We start from the raw sequence: 16,388 nt of genomic DNA, 5'->3' as shown, positions 1-16,388 counted from the left end.
GACATATGAACTCATTTTTTTCTGTTGATATTTCTTTGTTAAATGGCATTTAAATATATAAAATAAATATCAAAAATATCAATCTTTGTTTTACTATGGTTGCAAATATCAAAAAATTTCTATATGTGACACGGCACCAGAGTTAAGTTAGGGTTTTTCAAAATGCTGGCACGCCGAGCTCAAAAGGTTCGCCATAGATGCTCACACTGCTATAGATATTCACACTGTCCTAATGAAAAAAAGAAAATGATAGAGTAATACATATTTTAAACAAGTATTCATTTAAATACAAAAGAAGTACTAAGTGCATACATGTTTGAATGGACAGAGAGCACAGTTATGAGAAGATACAAACAAATGTACTATTAACAGTAACAGCTTTAAAAGCTGAATTCTGCAATTTTATGTTTCTACTAGAGGCCTGGTGCATGAATTCGTGCACCAATGGGGTCCCTCGGCCTGGCCTGCAGGATTGGGCTGAAACTGGCTCTCCAACATCCCCTGAAGGGTCCCGGATTGCGAGAGGGATGAGGCCAGGCTGAGGGACCTCACCGATGCACGACAGGGGCTGGGGAGGGACACAGGAGGTTGGCCAGCTGGGGAGGGACCGCGGGAGGGCTCCAGGTCATGTCCGGCCCATCTCATTCAGTCCCGATCAGCTGGACCCCAGCAGCAAGCTAACCTACCGGTCGAGGCATCTGCCCCCTGGTGATCAGTGCATGTCAGAGCAACTGGTTGATTGGGTGACTGTCTGCCCCCTGGTGATCAGTGCACATCATATTGAGTACTTGAGCGGCCTTAGCATATCATTAGCATATTACACTTTGGCTGAACGGACGACTGGACACTTAGCATATTAGGCTTTTATTATATAGGATTTAGTTTGAATTTTCCGCAACAAGCATGGATATCTTTTCAATTTAAAAAAATAAAGTACGGAGGAAGAAAGAACCTATAACCAAATATTTATGAGCATGTACTTGTTGAGCCAACAGACCTAGGTTTCACATTTTAACTGTTACTTGCTAGAGATGTGACCTTGAGCATCTCTGTGCCTCCCTTTCCCCTTTTAGAATATGGAGCCTACATGGCATACAGTTGTTATAAAAAGTAAAGGAAACCAAGGACATATTAAAAGCAGTCTATCACTAGTACTAAGTAATGGAACATGTTTAAAATCAGGCCAGCAAATCAAAAGGAACCAATAAAATGACAACAGTTCATCAATATGTCTCTTAACTTCAGCAACATTTTGCAATCAGATGTGTAACTGAAGAATACGAAAGGTAGTGTTCTTACCTTTATGGAATTCAAAGGACATTCTCAGAACACTATTTCTTAACTTTTTGCCACCAACAGAAGCCAGATTTGCTTCAGTAAAAATTCGCTTTTCCCGGTCAAGATATATGATTGTCCTGAAATGAGATTCAATAACATAACAAATCATTATTGATGAATAATACTTTTCAATCACATCCTCTATCTGCTGAATCCTGAGAATCCTTGAAACATCAATGTCTTTCAACCTGACATTCCTTTCCTGCTTCTACAAATTCTGGACTTAAAGAAACAGCTGAGAGTGATGACAACAAAGTAGGAGGGAGGAGGACAGATGGCTGGAAAAAGCTGTGTCTACGTACAGGCCTCATTCTGTTGCTCTGTTACTGTACTGGGACCTTAAAAAGTGAGCATCATAAAATTAATCTGTGGTGTTAGAAGTCGCCTGGGGAGTTTTAGGGGAGTTACTAGAGAAGGAAACAAGGGGGTCTCTGAGGTGCTTGCACTCATCACATGCATGAGTTCACTTTGGGAAAACTCATCAAAACCATGCATACCCATTAAGTGTGCTTTTCTGTAATGTGCATTATACTTCAATTACAATATTATTTTAAAGACTGTATTACATTGATGGCCAATTAAAAGAAACTGCTGGTCATTACATTAAAAGGTGAGGAAAGGCTAGCTTATATGCCAATTAGGTACATTTATATGTGAGTGTGAACGGAAGCATGTATGTCTCTAGCATTTGAGGAAGTGAAATGATGTGACAGACAGATGATTAAGGAAAGGACATGTGAGAGAACAGGTAGATTGAAATGGGAGGAGCTATAGGGAACCATAACCAGAAAACAGTAGAAACATGACTATCCAATGATAAGGAATTACCCATAAAATATATCCCATCATTAATGCTAAGTTGATGTTTCTCTTAAAGCACCCTATTTAATTATTAAGAACCTGCAAGAATTATAGGAATTTTGACATCACAGTCAGAATTACTTTTCTGAGCACAAAGGAGAAGTGGTAATAGAGGCAATCACTCCCATCACGGAGCAGGTATTAGGTTCAGAAGAGTAAACAAACGTAAGACAGAGACTGAGGAAAGGTGTCACCTGTGAAGCCAGAGTGTACAGTGAGGCAAACAATGCCCAGAACAGCAGGCTTCACCTACTTGTTTGCAATGGACTCTAAAAGGGCAAAGAGCTGCTCAGACTGGTCCATTTGTGGGTCAAAGTCCATCGAACTTCGAATGATGTCCAAAGCCTGCATATTCCATCGAGGGTCCAAAGGAATCACAAATTCTTCTGGTTAATAAAACAAAACAAAAAAAGAATTTTGGCGTTAAACTCCTAACCTGGCAAATTTCTGTTGAGAGCTTTCATTGTTTTAAGTTGACCACATTCAGTCCTGATGGGGAAGAGGTGGCACAGAGAAGTGCTGGTTTCAGCACATGATACTAGAAAAGTAGGGTTCAACAGCTTTTATGTTATTTCCTTTCTAAATGCAAAATTTCTACCAGCCCTGAAAATTCATTCCACTGTAGGATATAAAGGCAATCATTACTGGAACATAAACATTCCAACCAATGCATTCACTTGCTCAGATCCTACTACTGGTCAGAAAAATAATCCATGGGCTTAATTACCCAATCTTTTGCCATTAAACACAAGAAAACTAACTTACATAGCAGAAAATGAATGAATACATCTCATTATTTGCTTCAATAAGAAAACAAGGTTATTTCACCTAAAAGCCATTTCTCATTGTTGCTGACACCTCACTGAGCTCCTTTGGCTCAAACTTGGCACTTCTCTGTCAAGTAGCAGTGATCAGTCTCTGATCTCCCTCCCTCCCCCCAGAAGTTGTGAGAACCGGAGGGAAGGAGGTGAAGACAAAACAATGCTAACATTAGCTTGAAGGTGGCTGCGGAAGACGTGTCAGTACTTCAAATTTTAAAGACTTCCGCCATACAGCAGACGACAAATGCCAACTGTGTAAGGCACATCAAGGAAGAAAGCCATATCTCAAAATCCAGTAAGACTACTCAATCCAGAGCAACACAGTTGAAAAGGAAGATGAAGATAGACTATGTTCCAACAGTGAGCAAGTGGTGTCTGCTAAAAAGGGAACCTGCTACTCTACTCTAGAATTGTATCCTCAAAAACCAAAGTTACTTCATAATTGGAAAGCCACTACTTAGTTCAGCCACAACCTGACCACTTACAGTAGTTTTCTGTTGTTTGAGTGCTTCACAATCATTCACCTCATTATCTTTAGTGTACATAAGGGAATTGGTTAGCAGCACAAAGGCATCATGCATACTTTTTTCTAAAACAAATGGCTAATGGTATATATTTTGATCAACAACAAATGAAGATGGGGGTGAAAAATAAAAAACCTGTATCTGTGAAAATGTCACCTATTTTCCTTATTAATACTTATATTCAATCAACTTTATATTATTCTGCTCCAGTAAGCAAGTCTTCTATCTCACTCATTGATTTAAAAAAATTTTGAATACTTCATTTGATTAGACAGCTTGGATGGCTATTTCTTTCATCATTATGGTTTTATGACTTTTTTTTTAAGGCTTTATAACTTTTATCAAGGGTTTATATTTCCTTAAGCAATTGATCCTTATTTTCCCTTCAAGTCTAATAGCTTTCTAGTTTAAAAATCTTTCTGTTAATAGTACTAATAAGTAACAGAATGCTGTAAGTAGAAGGGACCCTATATAAGTGAATTTAATTTCCATGTTTTTCAAACACAGGCAGTGAGTATGAATGATGGGCCCCAAATCAACAAGGCAGTCTGTGGACAAGTTGGAACCAGAGCCCAGCCTTCCAACGCCCATGTTCTTCCCACTTCACTGTGTACCATCCTTTTTCAGAAACTGAAGGATAAATGGCTGATTTCAGACAAAGAAGTGGAATTTGCATCTGGATGCTCTGAGTGTTCTAGAAAATACCATGTTGCAGTGGTAGCTCTGACAGGTCTTTTCCCTGGGAACTCAATGGAAATCAAATCAGGTGCAGTACCTGTTATATTTGGTTGTAATATTTTGATGACATTACTGATCCCAGCTGAGAGAGAATTTGAGTAAAATTTCCTAAGAGACGCAGCACTGGCTTCCAAATGAATCTGTATTGACTCTGTGGAGGAAGGAGAAGCAAACTTCAGTATCTAAAGCAGGCTGTCCAGCCAAACTTTCTGCACAATGACAAAAATGTTCTATAGCAGCCACTAGTCACCTGTTAGCAACGGAAATGTGGTCAGTGCAACTAAGGGACTGGACTTTAGATTTTATTTCATCTTAATCAGTTCATAGTTACCTTTTACAGTGACCTGTGGCTAGTAGCTATCACACAGGAACCATTTTTAGACAGATCACAATTACTACAATAATATACACATTCACTGGCTTATCTATAAATTCTCATGGAACAGAAAGGCTCATGTAAACTAATTACTAATTAAACAAGTTCTACCAACAAATTCCATGTCCTGTACTGTACAACCCATGTGCTGTTGTTACTGCTGCTTTTCCATCTATTAGAATGAAAAAAGTACAAAAATAGTAAGCGTGACAACTTAGAGCACCTGGAATTTAGTAAATCTCTTAGGTACTTCTAGGGGAAATGAATTCACCAAAAGCAACACCTTTCCCAGATAAAATGGTTGTGTAGCATTATTTATACAAGAAGCAGGATGTTCAAGAAAATAAGAAGTTACATAATATAGTACATTTTCCTGTTGAATTTGACAAAAAGGTGGACAGACCTTGAAATGCTAAGCATTACATGGGAAAAAAGTTTCTTATGGGTCACACCTAAGGGCAGATATGATTTTTAATTTTTTAACAACTACACAAACAGTAATGCTAGGTCACAAATTTCTTGCTATGTGATCTCCCCTGTGTAAAGTAGCAGTGTAGTTAGAATAACATAGCTGCTGAGGCACTAAAACAGGAGAGGTGTAAATTCACTCATTATACAAATTAAGTTTTTCTACTCACCAAGCCCCTGTGGTATATTCTTGGCTAAATGGTAAAGCCACTTAACTCTGAGCATCCAATCTTGATTGGTTGCTCTTTCTATGAGCAATTTAACAGCCATGGCCAGAACTTCTGGTTCATCGATCCAAAGAGTATCCACTTCAACAGAACTAAATTTCAGGCTCTCGGGGTTGGGGGACTGCATAATTTTCTCTAAGTCTGGCAAGGTAAGAGGCTGAATCCTGAAATTCATCGGAATATGCAAAGTCAGTACTAGAATGAACTTTCATTTTACATTTCAAAGAACCAGGAAAATAACTATACAGATAATAGATCAAAGAGGTATTGGGGAAAAGATGAGTCCCCTCTGAAGAGGACAATTAAAATATATACGGAATGAATAACAAATAGAGAGCAATATCACAATGAAACTCTGACATATGGTAATAAATGGCCACATAACATTCTGGTCTTAATATGTTGGGTGACAAACATTACATAAAAAACAAACAATACAGTGAAGATGCCAGAGACACACGGGCTCAAGGCTCTGCTAACCTTGCCCAGCTGCTCGTTTTCATGCTCATCCTGTTGAGGCAGTATGCTAAGATCTGTCCATCACTTCGTACGATAGAGAGGTGAGAATCTTCCATAGCAAAGAGAGCTGAGGGTAGAGAATCTGGCCACAGCCCCACAGCAAGAATGGAGCTACCCCAGGTTTCATGTGCTTGCAGAGAAGAAATATGTTTCTCCAGTAAAGCCTGCCCGAGCTGGTACGAGATAAAAACGCATCATGTATAGGCACCAACATATATGTGCTATTATCAAAAATGTACATTATAAGCTAACTGCTACTTTTTCTGATGATAAATTTCAAGCATATAATACATTTAACCTATTTTCCAGAAAAGTACCTGGATACCAGATCTCTACTAGAGAATAACTGCAATGGTCAGGTCATTAAATTTATCATCAACAGAAAAGAATTTCCTTGTACTAAATAATGTAGAGTGTTATAATTTAGAAAGCAGTTTGAAACACTTCATGGTACCTTCTGGTTTGCTGGTGAGTGCTGGGAGCGGACATATGCTTTCCAGCATGCTTCAGAAAAGGCTCTGTCTAAACTCAGCCCTCGCTGCAGGTACTGCACAATGAGTAAGGCTGTCTGAATTAGAGTTGAAATAGATGATGTTGGAGAACCTATAAAGAAAAAATATTGCCATCTATGAGCAATAGACTGCGAAATCTCCAGTGAAAATGGAGAAATTCCACCTTCACATCAAACTTCATTTCACTCAAAGCTACCCAGATACTTATTTTAGAAAGCCTCCTAAGTGGACTTTAGAGGCAACATGGACTTGTGGCAACATTCTACAAGTGTGATAAAGCTGATCATATATAATCTTCCTATTAAGTTGACACACAATGAAGGGGGCAAAATGATCATGGCCTCATAAAGGACCGCGTTCTTTGAAATCCAACAGACCTACTTTCAAATTCCAGCTGTCATTATTTACTATTTGGCTTTGATGAGTTACTCAACTTCTCTTAGCCTTATCTGTAAAATAAAAAGACATGCCTTGCAGAACTAATGTGAATACTAAAAAAGTAATGAATATTGAACCTAACACTTAATAGTTATTCAATAAATAGGTTTCCATTTATTATTATCACTACTGTTATTAATTGCTTTTCTTGTACACTTGGACATTTAGAAGAAGTAACATCTGTCTGTCTAAACAATTCATATGATGATCCTGAAGATATGAGGGATGAACTTCACAATCTCAGTGCCTGAAGCAGTATTCTCCAACATGTGGGCCTCTGATTGCAGGCATCAGAATTACCTGGGAAACTTTTTTAATTCCTGTGCCTCACCCAGACCTGCTGTTAGGGGGGAGGAGATTATTGGAACATCTACATTTTTGTGGTAATGTCTATGTACACTAAACGTGAGAGAACTCCTGGACTAGCAGCCAAGCAGAATAACACATGAATTTCCACAGGAATAAAATCTTGCAGAGGCAGAGGCCTAGAAGTCAAGCACCTTACCTACAAAAGCACTTTGGGTCTCTCTGTGTAGAGCCAAGAGGGTGTCACACACACTGTCCCCCACCAACCCAAGGCTGTGCAGCAGAACTTTCAGATCCAGGTCATCTGGGATGCTCCCATCCCCTTCTCCTGAAATGTAGATTTCAAGGCCACGATTCCTCATAGCTCGGGATATTTCTCCATGAACAGGATCCATTGAGAGAAAAAGTCTAGTAACACAGCAATTCAAAGGGAAAAGAATTTAATCCCAGCGCAACCAACGGTGCGGCTCAGCAGCAACAGCCGGGGGCAAATCTTATTTGGCTCATCTTCAGGGAACTAATCAAGGGAGACACCACGAATGAAAAGTCTGCTATTGTCACGTGTATTCTATCTTCTAGTCCCAAATTCCTCAAAATACAGCAAATCCATTCTCTAAAGTAAACCTGCTTTCCTTAGGAACTAAATATTGTATATCCAGTGCACCTTTAGTGATATCTGAGAACTTTAAGATTCTTAACTTTCAGATATTCCGCAAACAAGGCAGTAATAATTCATCATTCTAACCTACAGAGCGCAGAAAAACAAGCACTATGTTTTCCTGAAACAATTAGCATCATACGTTCAATGTCCAGTTTACACCTCCATCTAGCTATCGGACATCTCCAACACTAAACAGCGATTCCCTGCTGACCCTCCCACACTAAACCTGCTCCTCTGCCATTTTTCCCTTTCTCACTGAACACGCCCATTTAATCCATTACTCAAGCCAAAAACTTAGATAGCATCCTTACTTTCTCGTTTTCTCAACCTACAAGTCCACTGACATGTCCTATTCATCTGACCACCTAGTATAAACTATCGTTATCTCCTCCCTGAACTACTGCAAAAGGCTTGTAACTGGTCTCCCTGCTTCTACCCTTCACCACCAACCCACTGCAGGACTTGTATCTCTCATTTACCACTGTATCCCCAGAGCATGGCAAAGAGCAGGGCCTCAATACTTTGTTAACTGAATCAATGAATGGGTGAACATACTTATGACTGGGTGTGTCAATATAATACCTAAAAAGGGCCTACTGAATGTCAGTCTCTGCTTTAAAGGCGGTCAGATTCTTAGGCAGAAACTTAAGAGGCACACATACCTGAAATTGGGATGTGGTGTTATGGTGGGAGTGGATCCATCTATCATTCCTCTCTCACTAACAGTGAGGACACCTCCAGGTTCAAGCAAAGCATTCAAACGATCCAGCACGGACGGGCTGCACAGAGAGTTCAAATGGGGGACAGACTGACATGCTGCCTTGACTCTGCTTTCCTCACACAAGCCTCCCACTGCTTCTGACCCATGTCTTCTCTCAGCACAAGTCACTCCCCTACATAGAACTGTGATCTCTTTCCCCATGTATTCCCACTTTCACTTCCAAGGCACACAGTCCAGAGACCCATACACAGTAAAATCACAAAATAGTTGCTGAAAAAATAAAGGAAAACGACAGCAAGTTCCCTGAACTGTAACTCTTTTCTCTTTTTCCCCTCCCCTCTCCCCCACTTCCCAACATTATCACTTAAAGGTTAACTCAGAAATCTGCACTCAAAAATGACCATTATCTGGTCATTCTGGTATTAAATAAGGACTCAAAGACGACTGGAAATGTAATCCAACTCTGTTAGCCTTCAGTTCAGCTCACTAAAATCTTGCAGCTGTCTAATTACCAACTAATAAGTTCAACACAGGGAGAAATCTACATAACAGGGCTGAGAATGCACTTCTACTTAAGGAACAGCGTATTGAAAACACCAAAACTTCTACCTCAGTATCTACTCTGACAAGCATATTCCAAATTTCAGTCAGGCTCACTCATGATTGGGCAGACGGTCCTTACTTGCAAAAGTTAACGTTATCCATCAAAAGCCAATCTCCAGACTTCAGGGCCCGAACCAACATGCTGTCGACCCATTCAAAGGTGCCATGGCTGCCGCCACTGGATGACTGCACAAGCTTCGCCCCAAAGCTTCGGAACTCTTCCACAAGTTTGGCAAACTCTGAAATGTCACAGCCACATCACTTAATTTCAAACCAGGACAATAAAAACAACAACAAAAACTAAGTTTATTAAAATAAAGTCAAAAACTCCTGTCCTGATTTTTTAAAGTTTCATAAAAGAGTCAATAGGAAAAAAATTGTGGTTTTGTTTAAAGAAAATAGATAAGAAAAAAGGTTTGGGGGCAGAAAATACTTCTTAATAGCATTCTGGGTAGATAAAGGTGACTTGAGGGTGGAAAGGATAAATAATCCTTATGTGCTATAATTTCTCAAATGGCAGAAGGAAAATAATGTCTCCCATGAATTACTGCACTTATTACAAACAAGTGTTATCAGTTGGCACAATCAAAATAATGTCATTAAACTAGGCTTCCTTTATAATGATATGATTATAGTAACAACTGGTATTTACTTGCCTAGTGCTTTATAATTTATATTTCATTCTCTGCACACAGGCCAGTAGCCACATACGTGGCGATTTGGGATGGCATGGGAGCTACCACGTGGGACATAGAATAGGGAGGTTTCCTCTTGGACCCCCGACTTCCCTTTCTGAACACTTTTCTGTGCTGCTCTCTGAATTTTCAAAGTTTTTAGACCCATCCAGCCTTGTCTCCTCATTTTCTTCCCCCCCTTAACCCTACCAGGCCTGCGGCCCTGAACCTAACTGTCCCCTATACCTGGGCTCCTGAGCATTAAAGAGAAAAAACCTACATGATATAGAAAAATGTTAGTTACATGCAAACAAGTGGTTAGAATAAGATGAAACTTGGAGACATTGTAGAAAATAGGTCTACCTTTCATCTACCTTTCATCTAGCGCCAATATTCCATCTTGTGTGGAAATTACCGAAAAATCGGTACAGCGGTCTGGTAGGGTTAAGTCTTCTCAAAAGGCCAATAAACAATAAGACCAGCTTATAGCTTTGTCATTACAACTGATTATACACAAAATAAACCATCAGCTCAGAAGCCAATTTCTTCCTTGGTTGCCCTGTTTAGGATCACCAATTGTGGATACTGCACATCAGCTTCAGTTTACTTTCTAAGACCAACAGTTTCAAAATTTGGGTGCTAATAATCACTAAAAAATTTATGGGCATTACATTTACAAATACATTTCCTGTAAATGGACACTAAATGGACAATGGTGAATGTCTGATACACACGTCCAAACACACACCTGCCTTGGAGTATGAGTTGATTTTATTGTTGAGTCGCTGCATAAGCAATAATACTGCTTCCAGCTTGTTGACAATCTCCATCGTGACACCTTTACCATCTTCTCCAAGACATTTGGGCTTGTATGTCAGAAGGAAATGACTCCAGGCCCGCAGGACTACTTCTGCATCGTCAGCACTGACAAGGAGGCTGTCTCTTAACAGTGCCCTCACAGTGCTCTCCACCTTCTCTAGCAGCTGCCTCCAGGGCCGTATAAGGTCAACCTGAAATATCCAGAGCGAGCATGTGGATTTATGATAGCCGTTTGCCAGAGCCAAAGACTGCTGCTTCTTATAGTCACCACCACCAAGGAAGACTACCAATTGGACAATTACCTGCTCAAACCCGCCCAGAAGCTCTGTCGTATCCATTGCACTGTTCATAGCCATGATCTTTAATGTGTGACCAGTAAGTTGTGCCAGGAGCTGGACCAGACTGGTCTTGCCCACAGAGGCTGGGCCCACAAGGATGACCATCCAGCTCATCTGCACACACTTCATAATCGACTCCAGAGACTGTAACGACTGGTGCAGGAGCAACAGGGGATGGCGGGATGGGGGAGTAACATAGCCGCCACGGCAAAGGACTGAGTAGCCCAGCTGAAAAAGACATGCCAGTGAGACTTAGCAAGTGTGCCTGGTAGTGGGACAAAGAGAAATCAGAGAATTGTAAAAGAACAGAGAATTTTGCTGGTCGTCTCACCTGAACATCATAGGGAGTGATGTGAAATAGTCTGGTTCCCATGTATGGGTTTGAATCTGAACTAAACACATCCTTAAATATAGCAATGACCTAAAGGAAGAAGATGGTGTACAATCAAAACACAAATCACTCCATCAAATTCTGAGTCACACCTTCTAGAATAAATACTTCTAGAAAACATGCACAGCAATTTCAGTCACAATATTGTGAGAAAACTACTCACAATATCTTTATCCTTTGGGATTTTCTCTTATTACATTTAATTCTTTAGAATGAAAGCAAATTGGAGCTCAAGAAAAGACCCAGTCATATAGTCTCAAACTGTTTGAGATTTCAGTGTGAATGTACCATAATTAAAATAAAGCATGAATACAATGGCAAATCTAGAGATAAAAAAAGAAATCTGCTTTCATCATTCAAGATACAGGCTAAAAAGATAGACAAAGTCAACAATATGAATAGTATAAAGAACAATGCCTATTTCTTGAGTACCTACTATGTGCCAAATGTTATAGTGGGTGTTTTAATAGAGATTACTTCTAATCCTTTTGGCCTTGCAAACTAGATATTCTTCCTATTATGTAGATACTAGAGGCCTGGTGCACAGATTCATGCACTGATGGGGTCCCTCAGGCGGACCTGTGCCCTCTCGCAATCCGGGACCCCTTGGGGGATGTAGTAGTATGCAAAGCAGCAGGCAGCCGGGGAAGAGCCCTAGCCTGGGCCGGCCATTCTGCTCCTGCTCATCCAGGCCACGCTGTGCTTGCCCCTCCCACCCAGTAGCCACCATTCGATAGTGCTGCCACGGAGGTAGGAGAGACTAGGGCTACTGCAGCTATGCTTGCCAGCAGTGAGCCCAGAGTCTGGTGCCTTTAGGTTAGCTGAGCGGCACTCCCACTGTGGGCGTGCACTGACCACCAGGGGGCAGCTCCTGCGTTGAGCATCTGCCCCGTTGGTCAGTGTGCATCATAGCAACTGGTCATCTGGTCACTTAGGCTTTTATATATGCAGATGGATAAGATTCACAAGTTATATGATTTGCTCATGGTCAGTAACTGATTTTAAATCTAAGGCAGTCTGACTCCAAAAGCACTATATTATCCTTCTAAATCAGTGGTTTTCAACCTTCCTAATGCCGCGACCCTTTAATACAGTTCCTCATGTTGTGGTGACCCCCAACCATAAAATTATTCTCGTTGCTACTTCATAACTGTCATTTTGCTACTGTTATGAATGGTAATGTAAATATCTGATATGCAGGATGTATTTTCATTGTTACAAATTGAACATAATTAAACCATAGTGATTAATCACAAAAACAATATGTAATTATATATATGTTTGCCGATGGTCTTAGGCGACCCCTGTGAAAGGGTTGTTCGACCCCCAAAGGGGTCGCGACCCACAGGTTGAGAACCGCTGTTCTAAATATTTATGTAACTTGACAACCAAAAGTTACTTCTCTCATTATTTACATTTAGTTATCTCTTCCTTAGCAGGAACACTGTTAGAAAACTTTCCATTAACCTTACTTCTTAAAACTGACCAGTTGGGGCAGGGGTGGGAAAAGGAGGAGGGGTGATGGGGGAGTAATAAAAAACACCAATTTAGACCTTAGCAGCAGGAAAATTCCAGCCACCAAGTTGCTTGTTCATAACAAAATGTCACTTATACACATCATTGCAGACTGGACTGAAGTCATAAAATAAAAATAATGCTATTGTATGCAAGTCATGGGGCTATAATGTACATAATCACTATAGTATGTTGACTATCTATAATAATAAAAGCCTAAGCGACCATCACAACAGAATGGACGACCAAACAGGCTGCATGGGGTGAGCAGGCCAGCAGGGGGGTCAGTGAGGGGCTACCAAATGACTGAGAAACAGGATTCATGGGGCAACCAGGCAAGCAGGGGGTTGAGCAGTTGGCTGCATGATTTCATGCGCTGTGCTTCTAGTAAAATAAATAAGTTCTGGGGATATAGTGTACAGCATGGTGACTGTAGTTAACAATACTGTATTATATATTGAAAGTTGCTAAGAGTAGATCTTAAAAGTTCTCATCAAAAGAAAAAAAAAGTTTGTACTATGTAAGGTGATAGATATTAACTAGACTTATTATGGTGATCACTTTGCAATGTATACAAATATCAAATCGTGTTGTACACCTGAAACTAATGTTACATGTCAATTATATCTCAACATGCATACATACATATATACATACATAGATTTCAGAAAATATTAAGAGGAAAAAAAGGTAAAATCACAATCAATGCTAAACACTGAATGCGGGTCAACATGCAGCACAGGCTAAATTGCTCTTGTAACCTACTCCTGGATTATAAAGCCAGGCAATTTCTGGTTTTATAATCCACTCTCAAACATATCATCTCCTTGCCCTGATAATCCACCAGAGTAAAAATTATAAATACTTTCACAATCTAGCTGGTTCATTTTGCTTTATAAAGTCAGATCTAATTTATCTGAACCCTTCCAGCTATTATAGCCTTTCTCCTATTCTTATGTCTCCTACCATTTTATTTTATTTTTCAGAAAAATCTATTTGGTCAATTATAATAACTCAATTAGAGGAGTGGTGGAAACCTTCCACAGCCTACAGTGATGCACCATCTGACCAGCCTCAATTACCCAACAACTGGCCAGTGTCTAGCCACAATGAACACACTGTACCTAGTAAGAGAATAAAAAAATTAAAATATTAGTTGACAGTACATGAACTGTATATCAATAAAGCTGTAAAAAGAATACTAGCTGAACATTCTGTCCTGATTATAATGACAGAAAGCCACTTACACACAATAAATGAGTTGTTACCATCTAACTAGATGCTGAATACCACATACAGAGGGATCTGGGCACTCAGCAGAATCGAAGGTGTGAAAAGTACATGCACTTTGAGAGAGCCACAGTGTCAGATTTCAGGAAGGAAGTTACTGCTTCTAAAGCATAGATCTGTGTTAATTAATTAGTTTTAAGTGCTTGTGATGAGGCAGAATAGCAATGTGGAAAGGTCTGGGCTGAGAGCTGGCTCTACCACTTGCTACTTGTGAGACGCCATGACTCTTAGCCTTGGTCCCTCATCTGGAAGAGGTCATGACAGCACCTGCCACCTGTAGCTATTTTGAGCATTCAGTGAAAGACTTTACCACAAAGTAAAATGCACACATTGCTACAGTTTATTAAGCTGGGAATTCAAGTTTTATTTTCCATTTATGAAGGGGTATTTTTATTGCCATTTAGATTATCTTCTTTTTATATCCACTTACACTTTTCAGATAAAATACTGTGTAATCTAACACTTATTTAAAAACAAAAAACCCTTAAAAAAAAAAAAAGCCCTCCTCTCCTAGTGGGTGTCTCTTCCTGCTGCTGCTTCATCCCTTTGTGCATGGAAAGAGGATGGAAACCTAGTTCTTTATTACTGGAGGCAATACTGTTATAGGAAAGTTTGCAATCATGAGGATTCAGCTAAGTGAGCACAGTGTGTACTTCAACGCAAACTACTCTATACTGTGAGACCCTGAAGTAGATAAATGTATAGGCTCTTCCCTTAATTTCTAAATTTCCAAGCAGCTTTACTAAATTTAATATTTGTGAGTATGCCCCTTCTCTCCCTTGTGAAGAAATCAATTTCCAAATGGTAAGAAACACAAAGCAAAAATGTGATACTCACCTTTTCTTTGTCTTCCCTGGTTCTCATTCTTTCACCATAGACCAAAAACACATGCTGACCAGGATCATAGCAGCCAGGGGACTGGTCAACCAGCATCAACTGACACCAGCGGAAAAGGTCCCGGAGGTTGAATTCCCATGGTCCTCCTTTTTGCCCCCATTTCTTCTCAACAGTCACTTCATGATCAATCTAAAAAGAAAATACCTTTATTGAAAAACATGTCCCATTGCTAAGCACAGCATTAAGTACTATTCTCATATTACAAATGCATACATAATCTGAAACAGAAATGAATAGGCTTGATTTAGATGTCTCCTTTTTCAATCCAAACTTCTAAATGCAAGGAATATCCTGTAAGCATTAACACTGATACATACAACAAAACTGAACTACTGTAACCCTCAAATTAGTAGCTTCCCTCCCACTATAAACTTGTGATTTATATCAGAAAGGCTGGTAATTTGGTAGTGTCCCAGAAAATAATAGTTCAATTATAGCCAGGAAAATAAAGAATAATTAATACAAATAGGTATTTACCTGATTGTTGAAAGCAACCATTTTCTTAACAATATTTTTGTCAATGGCTGGAAACAGAGTACTGGCAATGAACTCCATGTCAATTACTGTAAGGGGATCCACAAAGACCTATAAAATCCAAAAATAACATGGAGAGATACTATAGTTTCTCTTTACTAAACACCAAAAATGACTAACGCTTTGATGTAAAATTTTTGACATCAGCTGTAACACACACACACACAGTTTTTTCTGTTCTAGAAACTTCTTGCATTTTTAGGATACAGAAGCATAAAAATCTTCCTATCTAATAAAAGAGTAATATTCAAATTAACCATCACTTCCTCACTCGGTCACTAAGATGGCGGCAGTCACGGAGCTGGAGCAAGAAGGAGGTTTGGGTTGCCCCCGGCGATGGAGGAAGCCAAGCTTCCCACCTGCTCTGCCAGCCCTGAGCTCCGCTCAAGGTTACAAAGTTTCAATTATAGAAGTTAAATAAATCCCAGATACCTGCTTCCAGCCCACAGGCGTGGCCAGTCTAACACAGCCCTCAGCCCCTCACCCAAGCTGACCAGGTGCCCCAGCGGGGCCCTCTCCCCAACCTTGAAGGGGGTGTGGCCAGCCTGCAAACAGCCCTCAGCCCCTCACCCAGGCTGGCCAAACCCCCATGGGGTGAGGATCCCCACTAGGGGGAGCTATACCAGCCTGCAAACAGCCATCAGCCCCTCATCCAGGCTGGCCAAGCACCCCAGCGGGACCCCCACCCTGATCCGGGACAACCTTCAGGGCAAACCAGCCGGCCCCCACGCGTGCACCAGGCCTCTATCCTATATAATAAAAGGGTAATATGCAAATTGACCCTAACAGCAGAACAATTGGGAATGACTGGTCACTA

The 16,388-nt window shown here is 40.2% G+C and overlaps 1 protein-coding gene across 1 annotated transcript in view; it reads right to left on the bottom strand.

Annotated features, from left to right (window-relative positions):
* The window catches only part of MDN1 (midasin AAA ATPase 1), a 161,271-nt gene that overhangs the window by 64,592 nt on the left and 80,291 nt on the right, over positions 1-16,388 (bottom strand). The window contains exons 39-52 of the mRNA XM_015557675.1: positions 15,515-15,622; positions 14,978-15,166; positions 11,276-11,365; positions 10,909-11,172; positions 10,536-10,797; positions 9,193-9,352; positions 8,452-8,568; positions 7,328-7,536; positions 6,327-6,475; positions 5,834-6,045; positions 5,297-5,517; positions 4,320-4,433; positions 2,453-2,585; positions 1,300-1,415 (exon numbers count right to left, since the gene is read on the bottom strand). Of these exons, the coding sequence (XP_015413161.1) occupies positions 1,300-1,415; positions 2,453-2,585; positions 4,320-4,433; positions 5,297-5,517; positions 5,834-6,045; positions 6,327-6,475; positions 7,328-7,536; positions 8,452-8,568; positions 9,193-9,352; positions 10,536-10,797; positions 10,909-11,172; positions 11,276-11,365; positions 14,978-15,166; positions 15,515-15,622 (2,344 nt within the window). The remainder of the gene's footprint in view (positions 1-1,299; positions 1,416-2,452; positions 2,586-4,319; positions 4,434-5,296; positions 5,518-5,833; positions 6,046-6,326; positions 6,476-7,327; positions 7,537-8,451; positions 8,569-9,192; positions 9,353-10,535; positions 10,798-10,908; positions 11,173-11,275; positions 11,366-14,977; positions 15,167-15,514; positions 15,623-16,388) is intronic.

Source organism: Myotis davidii, unplaced genomic scaffold, assembly GCF_000327345.1.
Source record: "Myotis davidii unplaced genomic scaffold, ASM32734v1 scaffold269, whole genome shotgun sequence".
NCBI classification, from domain to species: domain Eukaryota; kingdom Metazoa; phylum Chordata; class Mammalia; order Chiroptera; family Vespertilionidae; genus Myotis; species Myotis davidii.
This window is presented reverse-complemented; position numbering and strand designations above follow the sequence as displayed.